Source organism: Amblyomma americanum, chromosome 1, assembly GCF_052857255.1.
Source record: "Amblyomma americanum isolate KBUSLIRL-KWMA chromosome 1, ASM5285725v1, whole genome shotgun sequence".
Lineage (NCBI taxonomy): Eukaryota > Metazoa > Arthropoda > Arachnida > Ixodida > Ixodidae > Amblyomma > Amblyomma americanum.
This window is the reverse complement of record NC_135497.1, coordinates 345,842,699-345,859,187: the sequence shown is the minus strand read 5'-3', so window position 1 is coordinate 345,859,187 and position 16,489 is coordinate 345,842,699. Positions and strand designations below refer to the sequence as shown.

At 48.8% G+C, this 16,489-nt stretch overlaps 1 protein-coding gene across 1 annotated transcript in view; it reads left to right on the top strand.

The window, feature by feature from the left end:
• Positions 1–16,489, top strand: part of LOC144115549 (frequenin-1-like) — a 250,444-nt gene that overhangs the window by 130,708 nt on the left and 103,247 nt on the right. The window contains exon 2 of the mRNA XM_077649976.1: positions 6,045–6,069. Within this exon, the coding sequence (XP_077506102.1) occupies positions 6,045–6,069 (25 nt within the window). The remainder of the gene's footprint in view (positions 1–6,044; positions 6,070–16,489) is intronic.

Genomic DNA, 16,489 nt, shown 5'->3' with positions numbered 1-16,489 from the left:
AAGGAGGTACTTGGTACACATTCTAGCAAATGCTGCCGTTGCGTTCGCGCATATCCCAGCATGCCTTAATATTTTTTTTCAACTGAACGCGTGAAGAAACTTTCGTTAGTGATTCATGGCGCAGTTTATTTAAGACCTTTGTCACATGGGCAGGCCTTGAGCTCACTGTGACCAGTGACACGCCGCCACTTGACACATTTCGTTAACCTCTGAGTAACGTGAAAGCGACGCAAGAGATATCGCTAGGCGTAGGGAATGTGCAAATTGCTGGGAAAAAAACACTCTTCACGTGAAGCAAGGAGAAAATTACAATGATATTTTGAATATGGTATGAGGAAGAAGAGTTTTTTTTTTACATTGAACTACTGGGGGTGTTCAGTAAGTTCTACCTGTTGGACTGCAACCTCCTTGGTGTCTGGTGGAGTCAAAAGGTGTAGCATTCAAATAAAAGTCTGAAATGTCGCCTTTTAGAGGAACCAGTCGAAAGACACTGCACAGTCATGCCGAAAGTACGACTGTGTTTTGCCGTCCTGTCGTAAAGACGTATTTTTCTACAGTACTGTAGCATTTCTGTAATTCTATTGCTATAAGGGAAGGCGCAATATTAAGAAAAAAATATATGTTGTTACTACAGAGTCGTCTCCTCAAGTACAATAAAAATTCTGACAACATAAAATTTTCTGTGGCGTGTTTTTGATAGGGAAGCGCAATCATTTTTTGATATAGTCCTCACTAGTGCCTATGTTCTTCCGGCGCTGGTCCAAAATAAGTCTCTGCTTTCGACAAAGGCTGCATAGCACCGCTGGTGGGGACTATATTAAATCGAGGTACTTCTTGGAAAGAAGTTATTTCAAATATTCATTTGAATTTAAGATATCTTAATGGAGAGAAATAATGAAAAATGTTACGGCACAGAGGGGACAACTTACTGAACGTTACTCGTCTAATGCCTGCGAAGATTCATTCAGTGGGCCTTAAAATTCCAGCGCACATTTGGGAACTTTTATATGTCCGATTACCATGGAATTTCATGGCCATTAAAACTGCTTTTGTGGCAATGGACGACCCCCCATTCAATTCAATTTTCGTTGCTCTAATGTGCCTCGAGATCGCCCGTCTGACAGGGCTGTTAATCAGTGCGTGCACTTTACACGTAGTTCTGCACTGGGAGAAGGATGCAATAAAAATGACGAGGTTGGGCGATTTTTTTTTTGTAAGGACTTCGAAAATAGCGTCTGATAAACCACTTGAAATCTTGGAATGCCTCCGGCCAGGGTCCATGAACGACGATCACTTACATTTTTTCGTCATGTACGTGGAGGTTCTCGTCTCATTGGAGCATTTACGAAATGCTTACCCGCATGTTATTCTTCTGCTTAAATTCGCATGCGTTGAAAACAGCTCGAGCACGTCCATTTCATTGTAGTTTCCAACCGTGAAACACCATTTCGACGTTTTTTTGCAAATTTTTTTACAACAGTAATTGCATGATATTGTTATTCTTTCTACGCCGTAAAGAGGGCCAGTGTTGCACGTTATTACGATTGCGTGCGAAGTCGCGGTCATATTGTGGCGAAGAGAAAGTCGAAGCGCGATTGCTGTGTACCGACGACGGCGCTGCTACTGGCGGACCTGCCTGTCTTTGTGCTCCTGCTATCACGTTAAGCAAGCCGTGACAATATCCTCTTCACCAGGTTCACTTGTGCGCATTTTTATAGTGTATAACTTTGTGTAGGCGGAATTAAGGTGTTCAGTGCTTCTACGCGACTTTTCCGAATTCTGCAAAAACCGGACAAAAACTGAAGAGATCAGCTGCAGCTGCCGCTGCAGTGCGGAACTCTATATACGCAAGGGCTAATCGTTCATCCACAAATATTTACGTGCGCAGTGTCCACGTGTGCGAAGCGGGGCGAATTACCCCGAGGTCTAAAATCGAACAGTGCGGACTCGATACATCACATACGTATAGACGGGCAACACAGTGGAGCTGCCGTGTTCGCTGCGCTTTTCTCGCGCTATGCGAAGACGTCATCGAGTTACTCTCCAACAGTAGCATTGTGCTGGCTAGAGATATTACCAACTGTTTACGGAACTCGCTTAGTGCGTACTCTACGCATTAGGCATTGCAGTCTACCGAGGAGTACGCTAGAAACGCAGCCCCAGCGCAATGTTTCAAAAGCTACGAGCCTCCATTGCACCCGTAACTCGCACGATGGATTCTGTGTTCGCACCCACGGCACTGTTCTTATTAAAGTCGCTCTGAAGTCGGATGACAGAAGCAGCATCCCCAGAGTCACCTCTGTTTAGATCGTCGACACAATCGACACTGTGGACACAGCTGAGCAACGAGATTTGCCTCGTTCAAAGGCGTGTGGCACGCTGCCAGAAGCTGCCATTCTCAACTTCTACGCTCCGTTCTTTTCACAAGCGAATCAAAAATCGCTGCCACGCGGAAAAAAGGCGATCTGAAGTGAAAATTAAATCGTAGTTTTTAAACTCCAAGCATGAAGCGCAGCATGTTAAGGAACGTCGAGGAAGCGTTGGAAATTGGCGTCCGCATCCGTCGTTAGCGGGCTACGATGGTCAGTGTACGCGGTATAGAGAAACATTTACCGTTCGAGTAGGTTGGGTTCGAACATAAAAATATTGTTTTGTCTAAAGAATCTGCCGACTGTTATAGGCATTGAACTTACTGAGAGCTCCTTGTATGCACCTAGTATAAGAAACGCTCTGATAGGGACACTTGGGTATCCATTGCAAAGCTCCAACACAGCAGAAAAAGGCGACTAATAAATTTTCAAATCAATGCATCTTCCAAAATAATGCACCAATGACGCGCGCCGACCTCGGAACGTTTCGGTCGCTCCTCCTTTGCTAAATGCATTCAATTTCGCGAAGCGTATAGCGCACTAGGGACTTTTTTTTTTTTCTACAGGCAGCGCGTGAGTAAAATGCCTCCTTCTCCTTACGTATTTATTCGCATTTTTCGCTTGTATGATTCCTTTCTTTGCTTCCACAAGCGAGTTACACCTTCATTTGTGTTTTTGTTTTTCGTTTTAATTTCGCGCGTTGCGAAAATATTTTGCCCTGGATATAATTTTTGCCGTTTTCTTCGATATTTGCTTTTTCCTCAGAGAGCACGATCCTACTGCATCCGTTTATCCGGTGTCTCGTTCATGTGTTCGCTGATAAAAAGCTTACCTACCAGCGACGGTCAGGTCCAAGTCCGTTGTTGGGCGTTGCACAATCTCCACGTGTTTTCAGCGATAAGCAGCCAACGCCGGGATAAGCTTTAGCTTTGCGATCTCTCTCGCTCGCGTGATCCCGGCGCTTCCAGTTGTCTCTCTCTCTCTCTCTGGGCCGCCCTCCCCTCTCTCTCTCAATCCAAGCTTCATTGCAGTGTTGCGCGTACCCGAACACGTAGGCTGTAATCCTCCTAGCACAATGGTCAGTCGTGCTGCTTACGACCGTGCTTACGAGCTAGCCTTGTTACTGTTTATCGCTATTTCATTTATCTTTTACGATTGCGTTGGTACTGTATACTCACTCCATGGGCGCGGCTTTGCCTGCATATTTTAGTACTGGATGTCGTCATACGTGCTGGCACCGCAAAACTTGTAGCGAGTATTTTGCGGGTGCTTTGTAACTGTACGGAGCAGAGAATCCGTGCGTCGTTTTGAAGCTATTGTGCAGGCGGCAAGTCTTCAAAGTCTTCCCTGATTCCCTCTAGAAAGCGACTCTTACTAATACTGAGCAAACGCATCGCGAAGGTTTCGCATTATATGCAATGTTCCTAAGTCAATGCGAAGGCTGTGTTGGATCTTTGAGTTGCTTCCGCTTGGCACGTATCCACAGGATTTTAAAAGTTACATCGAGCCCCTCTCGTGCGGTCCCACTTCGTGCTCGTAACTTAGTGCAAGAATTTATCGCGCGAAGCTGATAGAAGATTCTTTTTTTTTAGGTCACTAGGAGTCTTCTTCATACGCAGCCTGAGCGTTCCGGCTAAGAGGTTTTTAAGCGTCCTTGTAAATTTCTGGTTAAGGGCAACGGGTGCTTGCATCGGGAATTGGGAAAGCAGCTTATGCCGTTGAGCTGCATAAAGTATTACGGCGCAGTGCCCGCGACTCTCTAACGGAAGGCGCTGCGCTGCAGGAGCGCGGCTCGACTGTGTAGTTTTCTAATGGCGTCACTGTCCACGTTCAAAGCGTCTTCCACTTCCCTGGCAGTTCTCTTGTGCTGCGCTCCTTTGGGCCTCTTTTCACGGGGAGCGGGCTCCTTAGTCCTCTCCCGTGTAGTCGCACACCGGCAGCAGTCTGGCGCGCTCGTAAAAGCAAACCCTGTGAGCCCGTACCCGCTTTCCCTTTTAGTCCCTGCCCCGGCTGTGTAAACGAATTTTCTTTCGGCGTCTCCAGCTGGAGTCGTTGTAAACTCGTATCCCTCGCGTGCCCCTCAGACACAGGCTTGTTTTTATTTGCCCTGGTTATGTGCTCTCTTCGTTTTTGTTTAATCCTGTGCTTTCAGGCTGTTTTGCGCTTGTGGTTTACACAGTGGTTCAACTTTCAGTTTACGACAGAACGGGCGACTGTGAGCTCGAGCGAAAGGAAGTATGGGTGATGTTTCGAAATGGAGCCAAAGTTGACAACGCGGGGAGCTGTGTAAAATTCGGACGTACGAGCTAGACCCATTGGAGTGTCCTCGGCTGCACTTTGATTCAGGTTTTTTGTTTTTGTCTATGTGGTATCGGTCACTGCTGTAGTGCTAGAGGTGATGTTAAAACTTCGAACCGGTGGAAGAAAACTTCTAATTTCTAAAATATACTTGGAGTGCTTTAAGTAACTTCGTCGAGAGGAGACCTTACAAGTTTGGACCTTGGAACTGTTTCTGGTCGCTCGCAGTTTTTGTCGTTTTTATCTTCAAAAGTACTGCCTTTTCATGCGCGAAGCCGCAAGATAACTTTCCGGCGCCTTTACTTCAGGTGCGCTAAAAAAATGGTTGGCGGCTCAGCATTGCTAAGCACCAGATATTGTGCGAAAGCACAGTTTTTTGCAGGTGGACACCACCGCCACCTAACTGAAAGCGCTATTGAAGTGTCCACTGACCCAGGGAGCCAGTAATGCGCGTCTTCAACTTTTTCATCCTCGATGCCAATTTACCAAATGTACGCTCGCGGCCTATGCTCCAGTGCTGTGTTCCTACCGCAAGACGATGTGCAGTGCACAGAGCGAGTGTGTTGCAGCTTAACACGAGGCGTATTTAGTTGCGGCGATAGCTTAATGCTCTCGCGCAGTGGCGAGCGAGCTGGTCTGTTCGCGCCACCCGTGAGTTCGAATCCTAGTCGCGGATATTTATTTTATTTCGATTTATTTCTTTCCATGGCACAAACCCAAAAACATCGCAAGATCCTGCTTAGGGTTTACTCATCAGAATAGCGCTTTCGTACTAAAACATCATACGCACTGTATACATGTTCATTGGATCATCGACCGATCGGACAGAGTTCATCGTTACCCGTCATTCAGCGCAGTTTTGTTGCGATTATTAACGCGACAAGCTGCGCTACATTGGAGTCTGCAGCTTTTGTGAAAAGCCCAAAAGGAGTTTGCATCTAAAGCTTGTAGCTGAGCTCTTGTATCATGAATGGAAGTTCGAAGTGTCACATGGGCGAGCACAAGAGTTCCTCTCAACGTCAAGAGATAACTGAAAAGCTGGCGATGCACAACGAAGCAAACCACACGGCTTAGAATGAAGCCCCTTGGGCTGCATACTTCTGACGAAGGGTGTGCATTATGGATTCTCTTTTTCAGAGTGTCATTGTTCTTGGAGACACATGCATTTACGAACAAAACGCGCTGCTCGAGTTATAACTTGTAGTCGTACTGAATGTGCGTAACGTATGCGGGCTTATTTGCGTAACTTTGTTTTTAAGGACTGCAGGTCAGCAAATTAATTAAACAGTGGTCGAATGTTGCCAGAAACGTTTTCCTCTTCTTTCTCCCTACCTTTTTCAATTAAATGATTCCCGATTTTTCTCTTTTTCTTTGCAGTTTCCGAAAAAGAAGTCAAACAGTGGTGAGTACTGCACATATCTACCTCGACTGCTTTCCTAATACCTTAAAAAGCATGCACTGGTATTGCGAGACGAAACACGAAACTGAATGTTCGGAGCTTGTGGCGGAGGTACGCTGAGCAGCACGAGCGTGTCGATTTTCAGGAAGCTTTGAAGCCGCCTTTGCTGACGGCGCAGCTTCTGGGCCTCCGATGCCTTCCTTGCCTCTTCTGTCGGCCCTACTATGGCACGCTTGAAGCGATGCGGGAGCAGGTCTGGCGCAGCGCTGACAACGTCTGCAGTCAATGGCCACTCTTTGCCTGCATACGCGGTATTCGTTTTTTTTGCGGTGTTTTCAAGAAACACCTGCGAAAGATGCGCCAGAAATTTTCCCAGTTTTGGCATTTCATCTCAAGTGGCGCGGTGTTCACAGCTTGATGCAGTAAAGCAGCAACACACAGAACAAACTGGGGCGATAGAGTGAAAGAAACGCAAGAATGGGTGTCTGAAAGAGTGTTCCAAGGTGCTTGTAACTTAATTCAGGGCCCACCTTCGATTTGCGACGGCCGTTCGTATAGTAGGCGACAATAAACCCCGCGTTTGAATTGTTGCGTTTGCCTTTCATTTGACCAAAGGTGACATTCTACGTGAGAGCTGGCAGTGACGTCAGTACAGTATTCGCTGCGGCTAGGTTGCAGTACCGATGCGCGGATGCAACCCGATGGATAACCCGCGTGCTAATTCAAAAAAAAAAAGGGGGGGGGGGGAGAAGAAAGCTCCTGCGACGATTTCGGCACTCGAACGAAGAGGTCGCAAAGCGGAAGGGTGCCTGACTCACGCCACGATGTTTGTACACGGCGTTTGTCTCAGAGGCGCAGTCGTGCTCGGGGTGGCTTTTTTGCCTGGCCAGCTGTCGTGACTTTTCTACTCGGGGATTAACCCTCTAAGGCGCTATGCGCATAGTTGTGTACATCGCGAACTGCCAGCATTTTTACGCATGGCGCCTATCACTAGCACTGATTTCTTCTTTTCATGCTAATTTAGCATCTTTAATCTTGTAAACAAGAGTGCTTTTTCGTGCCAACTAGCGAACGCAGAAAATAATAGTTAGCAATTAGTGTGCTTGGTACCACGTCCTCCGCGCCATTTTCTTGCTGACCGATTTTTGCACCGATATAGATATTAGCTTTTTTTTTCTCTCAATTTCTCGCCTCATGCGCATCTTCGAAGCTGAAAATTATTTTAGCCGCCGCGGTGGCCCAGTCGTTATGGCGCTCGGCTGCTGGCCCGAAAGACGCGGGTTCGATCCCTGCCGCGGTGGTCGAATTTCGATGGAGGAGAAATTCTAGAGGCCCGTGTGCTGTGCGATGTCAGCGCACGCTAAAGAACCCCAGGTGGTCGAAATTTCCGGACACCGTCGCTACGGCATTCCTCATAGCCGGTGTCGGTTTGGGACGTTAAACCCCATAAAACCAATCAGAATTATTTCATGACTCCGGGGTGGTAATTTCACGAATTCTGGTGTGTTGCTTTCGCAGTTTCCACCTAATCTGACACTAAGAAATTTTGAATGCGCGTGTGAAGAATTAACTATTGGCGATTTTTGTTAAAAACTGACGATCGTGCCTGGTTATACTATTTAGGAAATGAAATTTTTGTTTGAAATCAAAATAAAAAATGGCGCCTGAATGGGTCAGTACAGTTCCGTTGTTCCCGACTTCCCCGCGTCAACTCTTGTCTTGCGGCCGAGCGGTGGCAGAGGTGACAACTGCTTCCGCGGTGGGCGAGCTGATTTGTGTTGAGGAGCGCCTCTAGTTCCTCTCGTCGCTTTGGTGATGATAATTATTATGGATTTTTGTGGCGCAAGGGCATTTATGGCCACAGAGCGCCAAGGCACAAGATAGTTTCGACTTCTCGAGGTGGGGTCAAAAACCCATTTCCCTAGCATTTCACCCCAAATAAGCCGAGCACCGGACCAGGGGAAAGCTTGTATCCATTGTATCACCGGCGGGTACCCGGCGGTACTGCGGATCGAACCCCGCACCTGCCGCACGCGATGCGGATGCTCAACCACCTGGCCACCGCTGCAGTTCTCCTGTCGCTTTGAGTGCGCCTTTTGCGACACACCGCATGCTTCGCCTCTGACCACGTCCGCGCCGCTATTTCGGAAAATCGGACGCAGAAAGCAGCTGGAGCCGGACCTAAGGGCGACGGCGAATAGGCAGAGAGGTAATCTACACTTATAAACTGCACCAGCCTGTTTATGTTAGCACTGGCTGGGCGAGTGTTGCGGATGGTGAGTTTTTTCTTTTCTCCCCTGCGCATTCAGGTCATGTCGACAGGTTTTCAGAAGATGCGACAGTGTCGTTTAAAAGTTCAGTTTTGCTTGCTCGCCCTTCGCTAGCGGTGTAGCAAACAGGATGCGGACGTCTTTGTAGCTTGAGCTTCCTTTGCGAAACCAGAATTGTTCGCAAGAAGCAACCGCGCTTCCCGTGAATAAAGCGGCAACCAGCTGCTCACATTGTTTCGTTCCCCGCCCCCTCCCGGCTTTTATCACCCAGCACCTGCCAAGTTTGTGTCGCGATTTGGGGAGTTTGTGCAGACGGAATAAACAAAAAACCCCTGACAATAGATGAATCGATTGCCTCAACGCGCATACAGAGTCGGCGAGAAAGCGCCAGAAAGGGAGTTTTTTCAATGATAGCTGGAGATGTTAGCTGAGCTATACACCTAGCCTGCTTCTGCGGTTAAAGGTGAGTAAATATGCATCTTACATTACGTACAGATAACTTTCCAGCTCTGTTATTCGCTTTTAAAGCAGTTATGCGCAAAGCGAGCGTGTGCTTCTTGAGTTTTGGACCACCGTGTCAAATATTTTTGTTTGTTAATACCTTGCTGGTTGTCGCACAAGGCGAAAGAGAACTGCCAGCGCCATGCAATGATGCTAAAAATGAAGAAAGACCTAATCATGCATTTTGACCTTTCATATCGAATAATTAGGAGCGTACAAGTATACTGGTTGTCCCAGCTAAATGTTCATTCGAATACAAAAAAAAAATGGAGGGCTGTAAACAAGCAAGACCGCATATTATATTGAGAACCATATATTTTACTGCATTAATTCGCATTCAGCTTCATCGAAATGTCAATCCGATGGCTGAAATTGCAATCGAAAAGCTTCGAGCGCGGTTAAAGACAATTATTTGAGACAAACCTCGGTCTGCAGCGACTAGACGGTTCGCGAGCGTTTTTCTCGTGGATGAAGCAAGCCAGCGTATTGAAAAAGAGTCATAAGCGTTCCAAATTTCTCACAGGTTGTTCGACCAGAGTCAATTGTACATTACGCTGAATGCCAGTTTCACATACAAGCGAAGACGCTCACGATTTCTGCCGTCGTGGCACAAAAACCTGTGTCGCGCGGCTCGAACAGCCAGAGCGACGAGGTTTTAACAAATTGGAAGTTTTCCGCAGCGCCGCGCTGCTTTTCGCAGGATTTGCTCAGTCACTTAAATGTGAAACAGCTTTAAGGTTAATCTCGTGGTTGGCGTCGCTAAGCCAGTGCAGATAAAAAAAAAAGCTTTCTTTTGGCTATGGCGTTATTACCTTTGTCTAGAAGCGATTTGTCCCGTAAATATGATTGCTGCTGGTGATGCAAGAGTTCAGCATTTCGCCTTAGACCTACTGTTCACAAGACTGAAAAAGTTCTTATTCTGGGGAATAGTTTACGTTGAAGTCGGCTCGCTAGGGCGCTAGTCTTTTCCGCCCGCTAAGGTTGTGAAATGCTTTTGAGAAAAGAAAGTTGCACGGACTTTTCAAAGCGAAACCTTCACTACGGGACCTCGGGGTGCCATCGAAAACCGTGCAGTTTTGATCTTCATGAGTTAGAGGTCAAACCATAGTGTATCCATTGTGCATAGCCGGGTGCTGCACCAAGGTGGTCCATAGGCTTAGAGGTCAGACCAAGGCTGATGTTGGCCTTGATAATCTCAAGGTCAAGTCAAGGTCAAAGTCAAAGTGGGACATTGGGGTGGTCACTGAAGTGCCGTTATAAGTGGTGCCATGATGTGACATCATGCTGTGACGTCATAAGTGCCGTCACGAGTCAGCCACGTGTGGCGCGCGCGGCTACCGTGTCTTGGTGGCAGTTGGCAATGGACGAGGAGGCGTAACACCCCGCTGTAGTCGCTCGGCGGCTCGCTAGGCTTAAGCGCCAACGTGAAGCCGAGAAGAGGGAGCATGTGGCAGGGAACCACGAGGAGCTAAGCGGCAGGCAGCGGAAAGGAGTCGGCGCTTTCGCTCACACACCAGGTTTAAGCCAAGTTTTTTGTAGCGACAGCTACATTGTCCAGGAACTCGCAGTTTCGCCGTGCTTGCATTCCCACCGCGGTCGCACCGCACCAAGCGACGAACCACGTGACAACTAGCCAGACTAACCTGGACTGGCAATCAAAATTAGCCAAGGCTAAGCAAGCTATGCCTTAGCTTTCGCTACGTATGTCCTGGCATAGCCGAGCTAAGCCGCTGCCAATTTTGTTTTATTTCGAAGCATTGTTGCCGTGTCGAAATTGTTAGAAGCAGTGTTGACGCATTCTTAGGAGAGAAAGGAAAGTTATTTTTTCGTCCCTTTTGCACGAAGCATCAGTTTTTCGTAAGTAAATCTTTGCTTTTTTTTCTATCCGCCTCTCTAAAAGCTTATCAAACTTTGCAAGCGCCAGTAGATTAGAGTTAGGAATCCGTTCCTCGGGACGCTGCTTGGTGATTACAGTTTTGTACCTTTCATCCCATCGGTCGAAATCGATAGCAGCTGCGCCCTGGCTGTTCTCCTAATCGGAATACGTGTACTGATCGATCTACTAATAATTCTGCAGTAGACTTGCCTCGGCACTTCAATACTTGGGTTTTATTCTGAGCGCCGGTGCAATATGAGATGCAGCCACGATTTGAACCTAGAGTTAAGTGTCCCGGTTTCGCAAATCTTAGCGCACTTCGGCTGAGGCGCATTTTCGCGTGCAGCATTTTTGCTCACTGACAAACGCTTCTGTAACTACGTCCGTCATCACGTCCCACACGCTAACCTATAACAGTGCGGGTTTTTTTTTTGTGTGTGTGTGTGTGTGTGCGCGTGTGTGTGTGTTGTTTATGTGTGTGCATCAACGCAGACGGAAAGCTCTCCTAACTAAGCGTCTCATTCAGCGAGATCCTGTTTAGAAGTTCAAACATCGCGAGTGAAGAACTTTGAACTTGTCTGCAACGGACGGCAATGAATAAAACACGGCGAACGCGAGCGGTTCCGTCTGTGACAACGGCGAATATTAATAAGCAACGCGAGGGCGTTCGCCGTGAACGAAGAGAAAGCTTAGCGTCCAGAGACTGGAGGCGAGTACAAACTGTCCAAGTCGACAGCGACGAAGCCAGTGCACGGCGCGCTGTCATGCGCGTCTCACTCGACAACGCCCTCGTATGTATACTCTACCCACTCAGCCGCCGTCCCGCACGCTGTCGCTCCCATTACGCCGACGTTTCTGTCGCATTCGGACGGGCTTTTCACTCGTTCTAGTCGCCACACCTCTCTGCGGCTGTTGGCGCGCTTTCCCAGCCATCTTTGCGGTGAGAAGGGCGTGCGTGTTGGGAGAGCGCCTGGTGCGACGGACCGTCCCCTCCAAAGACGGCTCGAAATGAGATGTTTGCTCGGCTGCGGATGCCAAGCAAAGTGGATAGAAATAAAGCCCCCCCGCGGGTCGCAAGCGCGCTTGGCGCTTTTTTTCGAGGCAAGCTATACCCTTTTTGTGCACGGAAGCAAAAAAAAAAAAAAAACGGCGATTGGGGGGGGGGGGGGGTGAGGGGAAGGCTTGTTTGCGCGCTTGTATTAGTATCCCCGCTCCTCTATCCTCCTAACTGGACCTTGCTCATCCGCCGTTACAAAAGACTAAAGCATGTCCCGCACCCCGTCCTCATGTTCTCTGCCCGTTGCAGCGCAGGATGGGCTGCGAACTTGGCACCCAGCAGCCTATATATGTGGACAGAGTAAGCCACCTAGCGGCCCCTCTGTGTGCACTATTTCCTCCGCGGCCGCTAGTTAGGCTCGCTGCAAATAGCCCCGTGCCAGTACGGTTTACTGCTGCCGGCGCCGGGCATTTGCTTTACGGCATTGTTTCAGCGGACGGTGATGGGCAGCGCAGGAGGCGCGGTGTTCTTGTCCCCGTCACGCGGTTAACGCTGGCGGCCGATGGCGTAGCTGCGAGAAGACCGCTTCTTGTGGCGCGAGATTGAGCTCCATTGTTGGGCTCCTTCCTGTTTTCGCACTTTCTTCCTGCATTGAAGCGTAGAGAAAACAGATTGCTGGGCTCGGGGAATTTGTAGCCTTTGCGGGCAGGACCTTGAAGAGCCGTTTGGCAGAGAGGAGGAGCCGTGCGCTTGATATAACCGCAGTACCGAGATTTGTTTGAGGAAGGGCGCCAGATTGATCGAAATTTTAGTACGCTTTGCGTGTGTGGATTTACGAAGCTACCAGTTAGGTAATATTTCAGAGGCGATCGGCCACGCATCTGTTATCTGGTAAGTTTTGGGGCTATTAGCTTAATGCGCTATTCTTTATCGTTTACATTAGAACATGCATTATACTGTGCATTCGATGGGGCGAAACACCATTTTAGCTGCTTGCACTGTCTCTGACATAGAAAGTGTGGATAAATCAGACTAAACTGCTCCCTTTTCTGCTTGCGATTGGTTGGGTATGCGTTGAAGCGATCAACCGGGCCGGTGTGAAGTACCAATTTCTTTCTCTTCGAGTCTGTTTTGTCCTTATAGTCTGCCGAGCGCCAGCTGAGAGATCCAGGGATAGTTCGACCGCTGAGTCGTCCGAGCGAATGAGGAGTGAATAGAATAAACGGAGAATGATGTCCCTGTATTTTCTGCACTGTAATGGGCAAGTGTGGCCGGCATTCATTGAAGTCGCGCGGAATAGCCGGTGCTCAGAAATTCTGGAAAGGTTCCCATTGCCCTAGCGCATTTGGAGCGTGAACTTAACAACTGGATGCGCGCGTTTAGTTCGCGCCGTCTTGTATGCTGCCGACCGCTTGCGTGTTCGCTTTCAGTGCCGGAGAGAATTGTGCCCGACGAGTTAAAAGGCCCCCGAAATGAAGGGCTTCGATCCGACCAGCTTGAAGCGAGTGCGTTTTTGTATCCCACCGACTCGTTTACAGCGCCAAAGGCTTCAAGACAAAACCGTTTTGTACGATGCATCCTGCAAATGTAAAGCAGCGTGGGGCAAGTCTGCGCGTAGATGTGGTTGCACTGAAACCGAATGAAGAAATAGTACCGGTAGAATCGCCGAGTAAGTTCTGAAACAAAATTTGCTACTTCATTGCGTTTTACCTTCGACTGAAAGTGAAACTTTTAGCGTTGGTAATATTGCTTGAAATAGAAAAATTCTTTAAACCCTTTGCTCCGTTCATATAATCTTCTTCCGGCAAAGCCGCGCGGCTTTTAAGCCTCGTGATTGGGGTGCAGCTTGCTTTTATGTCGTGCACAGAGCAGGTTTAGGATCTGGACGCATCACTTTCTTCGCGTTCTTATTATAGTTTCGGAATATCCGCTTTTGCTCATCGAAGACGCCTTTCGATCTACCTGCTTTAAATTCGCATCAAGAAGTTTGCCGGCAGTAAACTATTTCCGGTCATGGAGCTGCAAAAGATTCGCATCGCGCAGTGCGGAGCAAGCTGCTGTAACTTCCGCAGAGAGTAGAGGGGCCGCCGGCCGGGAGTGGAACACCGCGATAAGCGCTCTACGCAGCGAGGCCCCGAGGTTGCAGCATCGATTTCCTTTCGCCAAGACACAATAGAGGGACGGCCGTGTAGCGAGATTTTGGCGCACTTTAGAAGAGCCGGCGGTCTAACTGTATCCCCGCTGGCCGTCCGATGTGGCCGCCTCCCACATCGTATACACCACGCGGCTTGCTTTGGGCCGGAGAAGTCGCGGCATTGTTGCCGGTACTGCCTCGCCGCACGAAATAGCATCGCTGGGCTGACCAGGTTGTATCTGTTCAGCCACCTAACGATATGGTGGGTCGCTGAGCCTTCGCTAGACAAAAAAAATAAAAATAGAGGGGTTGAAGGAAACGAGAAAACCTTCTTGTGCTACGCCTTGTGCGATTGCGCCCCGTTAAGCAAAGAAAGCGCAGAACGCTTCGCCCGGGACCACGCAGGAGGAGATTACAGCCCCTGCGTCGCGGTTTGCACTACTGCAATGCGTTGCATAAAAGGGGAGCAGACCTTTTCTTTTTAACTTAGGTGAAGCATAGAGCCTCCTCCTGTTGCCTCATCCTGCAAACGGAGCATGGACTTGAGGAATGAACGTAAGCATAGCATGCCACGTGGCAAGTCTGGCACGCAGTTCTACTCAACGCGTTAGGCTTCGGTGCGAAGGAAGGGGCCCGTCTTTATCATGCGGAAGGGCTGTTTTCGACGTCTGGCTCTCTCTTTTTTTTTTCTTTTGCTGCCCGCATTCGCTGGTAGTCGGGAACCTAGCGCACGAGTCCCTTTCACTGTGTACAGCTCGGATGGAACTGAGAAGGAGTGATGGCATCGTGGCACTGAGGCGCATGCGATCGCGCTCGTGCCGCGGGGCATTGTACGAAACGAGCAGAGAGTCTCTGAAACCAAGAAAAGCATGAGGTAATGTTGCTATTATCACTTTGAATGTGGTGTTCATTGGTAATGAATGTAGTAATAATTTCCGATGAGAGATAAAAGTTTGAAGCCAGCAGAAGAACAGACAACCATATACCGTCGGTGGGAGTCGACGTCTGCATGTGGGGTATGCGGTGCTCTAACGGCTGGGCTACGGCGGCGGCTGTCTCGCCTTGTACTTTGGGGATGGGGATGATGAGGGGCTTCAGTATCACCGGAAGGCGGTGGCAACTAAAGGCGAACGCGACACACCGACGCCATCTGCGCCTTGTTTATCCGCCGCACGCGCCTTTGTGCCTCCAGGGTTCTCGTCTGTCGCAAAAGGCGACCGCCGTAGCTTCGCTCGGTTTCATGGAAATGCAACAGAGTTCGTCGGCCACAGCTAGTTACGGCAACGGTTAGGTATTACTATTACTGCCTAGATGAAATAACATTACTACTGCTCTGGATTTAGACGCAACAAGCGTACGAAAAATCGAGAGCTGATTTCTCCAAAACTGATAGCACGTTATAATACCAGGATTACTGGCCGCTGCCTTTGCTCTCCTAGCCACCCAAGTAGCGGTTTCGAGCCATTCCCGTACCCTTCCTACGAGCCAGCAGCTTTCAGAATTTCGCCCCATGTTTGCTGATGCTGGCTGCACCTTCCTTCGCAAAGATTCTTCATTTAAGGGAGGAAAAAGATAAACGGCATTGCTGACTGTTTTTACTCAATTGGCGTTCGTTGCCCGCTCTGTTCGTTTGCCTTGGTACTGTATACACATGACGTGAGCCTCCTCGATTTTGTGCAACTAACTATATTCAACTAAACGCTCTGCAGATATCGGTTAACCGTTATTATCATCACTGGGTTAAGTTGCTTTGCTTCTTTCAATATACTCTCTGCTGCAAAGCACGCTGACCACCTTGCTCTGGGCAGATGAGCACACGGGCCTTCAAAATTTTGAGATTCGGCTGTCACGCCGTCCTCGACATGTCATGCTGAAATTCGAATCTTGGACAAAGACTTTTTAGTCTCTTGACACCCTGCTGGCGTCAGATGCTGAGGCATTCAAGCTACATCTTCTCTCAAAAGAGCATTGAATCCTTTATAACGTATGCCGCCGGCAGTAGACTGGCCGTTCCCTAGGTAGCCTACATCCGTACCGGCATGTGGTTTCCTTCATACATATTTACTCGCTGTCTAAGTCGACTAGGCGCGTTGAGTGCGCCAGTCCTACGTGCCGACGAAAAAGCGCTGGTCTACGCGCTCTCAGCATACGAGAAAAACGCATTCGCTTTTCTTACTTTGCCGCGGCTGAGCTCTTTCTCGAGCAATGTCACCAAAACATTAAAAAAAACTGCGCATCTCTCGCTATGCGCTTTAATTAGGTCTAGCGTTTAATCAGTACCATGATGAGGGGTCCGCTTCTTAAGGTGTACATTTTGTTTGCGACTGCTTGCGGCAAATTCTTCCTGACTGCGACACTTCACTGCTTCCCTCCACCCGTGGTCTTCCCTCTCCCCAGCTGGGTCATACGTATACAGTCTCTGCGAAAGGTAACTTGGCTGCACGGTTGGCTTCTCAGCCGTGTGGTAGAGCGTTTATGGGACCTCTAAAGCCAGCACTGTAGAGAATCGCGCAGCGGCCTCAACGTTGTCTGCGCATGCGCAGTTGCTCCGAGCCCGCATTGCCGGCGCCGCACTACGAACGGTTTCACGTTCTTCTCTGTCTGATAAAGAATTAGAGCGTTCGCTTTCCCTTTTCTGTTACCAT